Source organism: Acomys minous (assembly GCF_964271855.1).
Source record: "Acomys minous genome assembly, chromosome: 3".
NCBI classification, from domain to species: domain Eukaryota; kingdom Metazoa; phylum Chordata; class Mammalia; order Rodentia; family Muridae; genus Acomys; species Acomys minous.
In genome coordinates this window covers 83,758,011-83,766,495 of record NC_140485.1, presented here as the reverse complement: position 1 = coordinate 83,766,495, position 8,485 = coordinate 83,758,011, and the positions used below count along the sequence as shown (strand labels likewise).

Sequence of the window (8,485 nt, the reverse complement as noted above, 5' to 3'; positions counted from 1 at the left end):
TACTTGGAGATAATCCCTACGAAGGTTCAGGCTGGGATTCTGGATGATTGATTGATGGACGTACTATCCAATCAACAGGGAGGTCTGGATAATGGCCTGCCCTTTCCCACTCAAGTGCCTTTATGGGATCCACTGGGACTATGATGGAAGGCAGCTCTTCTTCTTCGTCATCCCTTTTCCCTGGCCCAGAATAGCCAAACAGGACACAAGCAGAATGTACTGAAATGACTTTTAATATCTCATGTTGCAGCAAAATTAAAAATATACAAAAAGTCTGTGGTGTACAAAAGTCTCAGTACAGAAGCCCCAGTGCAGCCCCTCCCCTGCCCAGGGAAAGCTCGGAAGGGCGAGAGGGGCTGTGAGGGGGCTGGGAATGGCACAGATGTAGTCAATACCAGGAAGTGGGCCTAGGAATAGGCTAAGAAGCGGGAAGAAGTTTGGGCTGACCACAGAGGGGACCAAGAAAAGGGGGCGTAGAATCACCTGGAGTTGTGCTGACAGGGAAATCGGGCCCTTAGGCATGGCTAGTGGTTCCTGTGGACGTGTGGGGGTATCAGAGATGAAGGTATTCTGGTGGGATCCCCCCTCCCAAGGGACCTTGGCTCTGGTCCTAGATAACCACCAGCTTGCTGTGTGAGCTCGGGCGGGTTGCCTCCCATCTCTGGGCCTGCCCCTTCTGTAAACTAGGAAGTAACTGGGTAACTGAATCACCGAGACCCAGCTTGGGGGGTCCCAGGACCACCCCAGGGCCTCCTGGCATCCAGGAGTACGCCTGATGATTCTGCATCAGGACAGCCAACACAGAATGCGGAAGTCCTGGAAGCTGGCATGAGTCCGCGTTAGGATGCATCTGCCACTCACCCTCACCTTGTTAATCTAAGGTAGCGAAATTAATGCTTTATTAAGGTGGCTTTTTTTGGAGGGGGCGTGGGGAGGAAAAACAACACAACTTCTCAAGCCACACACGCCTCGGGGAATCCTGAGGGCTCTGGGGGATGTTCAGATCCCTTCATATGTTTGGAAACCAGACGGGAGTGGGGTGGGGGCGGGAGGCAGGGCAGGGAGAGGACTAGCCTCCTCCCTCCTGTGGCTATCCTCAATCCCTTGCTGTTCCAAGACCCCCCCACCACTATAAGATTATTGCAGGTATCTTGAGCTCCAACCATCCAGCCTGGCCTGGGGACTCTTAGAGAGTTGTGCATAGAATAAAGGCCAGAGACACTGAGCAGAGGGTGGCCTCGGTGTGAGGTTACAGTGGAAGGCTGTTGAACGTGGGAACATGTCTGTGCCCTGGGGGTCCTGCCTTCAGCAATCATAACCTGTTAGAGGGGACCTTCTTTGCCCCGCGTCCTATAGTGTCCTGATTCGGTTATATCTCTCCTTGCATCTACTGGTAGCAACCAAGAACTCAGTGTCCCAACCAGAATGGCACAGGTGTCCTGCCTGCTTCCTTAAGCCCGGGTCTCAGAGGTGTCCCGGCCTAGAAGGGGGACCCAGGCCATGCTTCCTGTGAGAAGTGCCACTCACCCCGTCCTTTCATTGTTGCACCACAAAGCACTTGCCTAGAGGTTTTAGCTCCCCTCCTGCTGCCTCACCCTGGCCCAGTCTGGGGAGGAGGCAGATGCTAGGGTTGTGGGGGAGCGTAGGATGGGATCAGGGCTCTTGGCATTCAGTTAGAAACTTGTGCCCAGACTCTACTTGGAGAGAGTCCCTCTGAATCTCGAGCTCCCAAACTGGAAAAGACTGGATCCCTAAGCAGCTGAACCCTTATCAGATGCTGGGAGCAGCCAGGGACCTGGAATCCTCTAGACAACCAGAGTGACATTTAGGGTTAGACCCAGCCAAGTCCCAGAGGCTCCTAACATTCCTGGAGGGACAGATGCATTAGAAGGCCCCCAAACTGGTGGCCAGTAGCTTTCTTTCTAAAGCCTAAACCTCGCTGCCCAGTTGTCAGAGGACACCTCCTTCTGCCCATCCCCAGTTCCGCTTTCTCAGACCTCCACTCACCCCACTTCCCTTTCTGGCAGTATCTGAGTTTGTGCTCATGCACCCTGCTCCCCAGAGCCCTTCCTCCAACTGTCAGGCCTTTGTAGACCCCCAGATCCAGGCAGGCAGAAGGGAAGGGTCTGCAGAGCCTTAGTCTTCAGGGGAGTGTTTGGGGTGACTATCCCAAGCCCCCCAGGTTCTCATCCGGAAGTCTCCTCATTCTCAGCCTTGCCCTCCTGGGTCTCCGCTTCTCCAGCCCTCGGGGCTGACACACTTCAGGGGGACACAGGTGCAGGAGGGATCTGGCTGAGAGTAAGGCAGAGTTGAGGGAGATGAGAGGAAGGGATTAAGCCCACACCCTTAGACAGTCCCTTCAGGGAAGGGTGGAGGCCCCGTGCTGTCAGCTGGGGTGACCATTACAAGGCACATGGTACATTGGTGAGTGGAGGTACAGTAAGGGGTACATGGTGCCTGGGGAGAGTTGAGGAGCACAGCCAGGAGCTGGAATTGGTTTGGGAGTGGAAGCCCACAGAATGGGAGGGAAGGGAAAGTCTCAGGGCTAGAGGATGTCCTACTATCTGCTGGCTCCTGAAGAAATTAAAACGGAGCTAACTTTTATTGATACCCAGGAAAACCCTATGTTGCTGTGTGATCTTGGGCAAATGTGTAGCCCTCTCTGTTTCTTCTATATAATGTATATGAAGGACAGGTGACTTTGGGGACCTACTGGATCCCTTCCTTTAAGGTTGTGGTTCTAAAGTCATCCTCTCTCACTGAAAGAATCTTACAGGGGTCAAGGGAAGGACTAAGAATCCAGGTTCGGTTCATGGTCTGAGAACAGGAATGGAGGATCCCAGGGGTCCAGTTGTAGCAGGGGAAAGAGACCAGCTGAGGTAGATTGTGTCACAGAAAGGAACCAAAAAACAGCTCCGAGAAGATGGGGCCCTTCCCCCACTCTGATTCTTCTGCCTTAGTGAAGCAAAAACACCGGCCAATAATGAGAGGCCTCAGGCCAGGAAGGATGGGCCCTGAGCTCTGGGGTTGGGGGTAATACTTTAGGGAGAGGGGTGAGGGCACTCTGACCATGACCTTCCCTGGTGCTCAGATCTTGTAGGCAGGGTCCTGGGAAAAGCTCCGTGAGATTAGGATGAAAAAACATAGTCATGGCTTCCTAGCAGCCTCAAGCCATGCCTGCCTCTGCTCATCCTGCTCCCCTGCCTGCCTGGCCTCCTGTGGCAGCCAGCCGAAGGATCTAGAACCTTTCCTTCTAGGCTGCTGGAGAGTGGAGCATCCCCGGGGACAATTTGGAGGTTGGGTGTGTATGTGTAAAATAACTTGTCAAGGGTAGCCCGGATGTCACCTTACTGATGTGTGAGATGGGTGTATAGCTCTTGTAGGGGTCACACAGGGAAAGAGTGTCAGATGAACAATGGAGTGACAATTGCTGGCATCATGAGCCCTGCGGAAACAGGTTGCTTGGGCTTAGGACCCATCCCCAATGCTTTGTCTTACAGATTGTGACATGTGTATAAGCTGGACATGAAATTAGTCTCCAAAGCTAGCCCTGTGTAGAGGGAAAAGAGAATGGATAGCTCCCTCAGAGCAGGGATCCCTAGGTCAGCATGGAACTCCCTGTCACTCTGGAGGCCTCTTGCGGGGAAGGGTCAGGGAGGCAGAAAAAGGAAAAAGCATTCTACACTGGCAGAACAGAGGCAGCCACCCACGGTGCCAGGCACAGTGGCTCATGTCCTGGGTATGATGTGTGCTTGTGTGTGCAACCATGCAGCGTGCCCTCTCAGCCTCCCCCTGAGTGTGGCCCCACTCCCTTCGTCCTCAGCAAGTCAGTCATTGCCACATCAGCACCGATGGGACCTTGTGAGAGTAGCTGCCATTCCGGCCTCAACACGTCTTATCTGCATAGATCTCCACGCTTCTAGCCCCATCTACCCTGGTCCCCAAAGTCCTTGGCTGCCTGTCCCCTTCCAGTGAGCTCCCCTGACTTAGCATAGGGGAGTGACAAGGGACTCTAAGCCCTGCCTAGAGCTCCATCTTCTACTTCACAGAGCTACCTACCTCTCCAGTCCCATAATCCTGTGTGCCAGTCAAGACTGGCTGTCCCAGGCCAGAGGCACATCCCAGGATGAGCGGTCCTTGTGCAACCCAAGATGTCTGGACCACGGGAATGGGTCACAGGCCCCAGGGCCTTGCCATATTTGAGGCAAAACAAGTTAGTTTCCCCCCAGATGCTGCTCCAGAGAACCTCAGCTGCAGGGTGTCAGGAAGCCAAGGTTTATGTCATGTCCCCAGAGGTTTGTTTGTTTGTTTGTTTGTTTTTTCCTTTTCTTTCCTTGGCAGCTGAACTGTCTCAAGGCTCCCGAGGACAGTTTCCTTTTAGGGAAGATATGGCTGGGGACGCAGAAGGAAATCTAGAACAACTCCGTAAGCCCTGGCAGCCTAGGCCCAGAACACCCATTCTAGAATATCCCACGTGGCCCGTGCTTCCATATCCTCTCCCCCACCGCCCATGGGAGAAGCTAAAACCATCCACATCAGAGCATCAGGGCTCCATGTTCTTGATCCTATAGAAAACCACCGACCTCTAGGACATGTTATCGAGAGGTATCCTAGGGCTAAGCTGTCTCCCCAACAGGCCCTCTCTCGGTGTGCTAGGGCCTTAGCTATAGCTGAGCTAGACAGAGTATCTTACCAGACGTTTTATCTGCTGTGCTTAAGACCTTCAGCTACTAGAGCAAAGAGCACCTTGTGACCTTTCACCTGAAGGGTCCAGACCTCATCCACAAAAGAGCTCCTCCCAAGTGCACCTCCCCAGCAGAGGCACCCCACCCCACATACTTGTACCCCTTTATATTGCTGTCAGCCCTCACTCTTCAGGGTTCTCTATCCTGCCAACAGCTGTACTGTCAGACCCCAAGTTCCCTCCCCTACTCTCTGCTCTAATTCTTTTCCTATCCATCCCCTTTTCCTACAGAAACTGTGCCAGCCCTGTCCAGAGATTCCCCCCAACTCACCCCACACCCCCACAGCCTTCTCCAGCCTTCTCTCAGAGCTCCCTTCTCACCACAAGGCAGCCTTTCCCCCACACTCCCTGAGGGGTGCCTTGGGCCCCAGGCAGTGCCTTTTCTCTTGTAGGCCCACCAGGGATGGTGTGGGATGAACCGAGGCAGGGGAAAGGGTGTAGCCCCCTGTGCCAAGCATAATATGGCATCCCCATGAGAGTGGGGCAGTTCATGAAGGGGTAGCACCAATTGATGCCCTGTGCCCTGGTCCAGGGGAACTTAGGGAATGGGCCACAGGGCTAAAAGCGAGGCCTAAGGCCTCCGCAGGGCTGCCCTCTTCCCTAAGGGAACCCAATGGTGGGGCCACTCTTGGATCCAAAGATCTACTCCTACTTAGCCTGGTGGCCCTGAAATCCAGACTCAACACTGTGGTCAATGCGGGGTCAGACAAGCCTGTCCCTTTTGGGAGGCAGACTGTGCCTACACTGTGGTCTCATACTCCAGCAGCTCCTGGGAGCTGCCCACGCTACGGTACTGCAGCCGGGGTGTGGCCGGTGAAGAATACTCCAGCGCCAGAATGGTCTTTCTGAGGCGCCGGTCGATAAAATGAGCATCCCATGCCGGGTACTTTTTCCGCGGCAAGTCAATCCGAATGACAGGCCCTTCTGTCCGCATGGGGCGAGCCACTGGCGTGGGAGGCAAACCAGGTCGCACTTGGAAGACTGGTGGTGTAGGGGTCCCAGCTCGCTCACCTCCCACTGAGGACCCGTCCCGCTCAGTGCCTGTAGTCCTCGGCAGAGACCTTGGTGGACTTGTGATGGCGTCAGCTGGCGGGGCACAGGGCCCTGGGGCTTCAGGGAAGATGCAGCCAGGTGCCTGAGGACCCAGCATGGGGCCATTCGGATGCAGGAGACAGTAATAGACACACATAAAGAATATGCCCAGCGCGAAGCTGGAGGCCACCACACAGACGAGGATGAGCGAGTAGAAGTCAGTCGAGAAGTTGCGGCTGGAGTACCAGAAGCCAGTGAGCGCTGCGTTCTCTAGCAGGACGATGCAGTAGTAGAGGGTCACGCGGCGGCGGCTGCGGCCCTCCTTGACGTTGAACCAGCAGAAGATGTAAATGATACCCACCACCATATTGTAGATGATCTCCTCCCACTTGGACATGCAGAAGTCTGTCTCACCCTGGATGACCCAGAAGGTCATGATGCACCAGTGGGCTACGATGAAGATGCCAAAGTAGAGCTTGTAGACGCTGGCAAAGAGGGCGAAGGCCAGGGTTCGGGCTGCAATGGTGAACAGGTGCCACAGCACTTGGACCACAGCACCCTTGTAGGACAGGGGCCGCTTGTCATCTCTTGAGTCTCTCAGCACCTTCTGGTAGGATGCCAGTGTCCAGGCCAGGGACACAAGGGATGCGGCGATGGAGAGAGCTGTGGAGACAGGGGAGGGGTGGGGCGGGCTGGGTTAGGGGTGGGTCCAGGTTGGGTTCTGGAGAGGAGGAGGTTCTGGGTCAGGATCAGGGTTCTGAGCAGCTGTCAGGGTCTGTGGATCAGGTGTGAGGAGGGTCTGGTTGGGTGTCTTCAAGGGGAAGGCTATGGGGGCGGGGTAGGAGAATGAGGGCGGATGCTTCTGTGGGCATGGGAGCATAGAGGGAAATATATTTGGGGCGTTTTTGATCTCCATGGACATCAAGTCTAGGATTCTAGTATGGGGTAGACAGGGCTCAGGGGTCTTGGTGGAGGGTGGGAAATTAGGGTCCAGGATGCTGGGAGTAGAAGAGGAAAGGGTCATTAGGTCACGGAGGAGTCAGGAGACCATTAGAAGATATGAGCCTGGGTCTGAAGGGACAAGTAAAACTGAGCAGAACTAGGGAGGGAGTGCCACACGAGACCCCGCATGCCAGGCTGGAGAGGAGGCAGAAGGCGCCCCCAGGGGGCCTGGGAGCTAGTGACAGGGGTCTTGAGACATGGAGGGTGGGTTGGGCAGGGTATGGGTGGGAAGAACATGGAGTGTTTCAGAGACAAGTGATGTGGCTTTTCTGGAGACACTGATCCACTGAGACTGGAGTGTTCCAGAAAGGCCAGTGTTAGGGTGAACGGGACCTGATGCGAGGAAGGAGACCAGGACATCTCGTGAACAGAGAGGTAGACAGAGTCTCTGGAAATTGGGGGTAATTTGGGCAGGGTCTGTAAAGCAAGGGGTCCCCAGAGGATGCAGGCTAGAACGTAAACAGTTGGTAGACCATAGAAGGCCAAGGACTCCCTCAGTGGGCCTAAAGTTTGTTGAAGGGAGTGAAGGATGCTCTGCCAATAGGGAAGGGAAAGAGAGAAGCCAAGGGTGTCTTAGGGGTGGTGTCAGAGTGAAAGAGACGAGTCAGGGGTGGGGGGAGAAGTCTGGTGAAGTCTAGAGAGTGATGAGAGCGCGGGATTCCCTAAAACTTAGTCCTGCCTTGGGGGCAAGGTGCAGGGTGTCCCCAGGGGCCAGGGGGTGGCAGGCAGGGCTCACCAGTCAGCAGTTCCGGCTCTTGGCCTAGGTGAATTAGCAGGCTGAGCTGCAGCACCAGCTGAGGTGCGCTGCGCAGGAAGGTCTCCAGCAAACGCAGCATGCTCACATCTGCGCTCTCGAAGAGCATCCGCCAGTAGAAGTGGCGCCGCAGCCGCTCCCCGCGCCATCGGCTCTGCAGCCCCAGGTACAGGGCCCTCAGGTACCTGCGGGGAAGGTGATGCTCAGGTCCAGTCTCTTCCGGGCTGGTGTTTCCTCACCCCAGCTTCCCGCCTGTGCCGTGTGGCGAATCCCCCCACCTCCAGGACCCACTCTGCAGCTGCACAAATGAATGGGCTTGCCTCTCTGGGGTGTGGTTGCAGAGGCCTGAGTGCTCCCATTAACGGCTAGCTTAGTCCTATCGTCATCTCCAGTTTAGAGGAAGGAACTGGGATCCAGAGACCATATAGCATTTGCCCAGGGTCACACACCAGAACCCAATTCCAAGTACTAATCCTCAGACCACACTGCTTCTTACTGGAAACTCTGATGCGATTTAGACATGGGTTTCCTGTATGGATTACAGCTGATGCCAGGCGCCAGTCTTGACCGACTGGCCTCAGGGAAGCTGCTCACCCAACAAACTTAATGGTTGCTTGGCACAGGCCACAAATCCCAGGGCATTTGACGGTCCTCCTCACCACCGGGCCTATATACCCGCTGTTCCTTTGACCTAGAACACCCCTCTCTCTTCATTAACCCCATCCCAGTCCCACGACCCTGGGTAGGTCTTGTTCTTTTTAGGATATTAGGCTTCGGCTGAGCCCCTCCCCTCAGCCTAACTCCCACCCTCACCTGTTCTGCTAACTTCCGGGTATGTAACGCCTCCAGCTGTAAGCTCCACCCCCAGGCTCCACCCACCCTGACTACATCACGTGCTAAATGCAGCACTTACCACACAGTAGGTGCTCAATCCATGTGTTCACAGTTGAATA

The 8,485-nt window shown here is 55.1% G+C and overlaps 1 protein-coding gene across 1 annotated transcript in view; it reads right to left on the bottom strand.

Annotated features, from left to right (window-relative positions):
- Positions 1 to 215: 215 nt before the first annotated feature.
- XKR7 (XK related 7) overlaps positions 216 to 8,485 on the bottom strand; it is a 30,527-nt gene continuing 22,257 nt past the window's right edge. Inside the window, exons 2-3 of the mRNA XM_084776006.1 lie at positions 7,515 to 7,717; positions 216 to 6,439 (exon numbers count right to left, since the gene is read on the bottom strand). Coding sequence (XP_084632132.1) covers positions 5,484 to 6,439; positions 7,515 to 7,717 — 1,159 coding nt within the window. The 3' untranslated portion in view covers positions 216 to 5,483. The remainder of the gene's footprint in view (positions 6,440 to 7,514; positions 7,718 to 8,485) is intronic.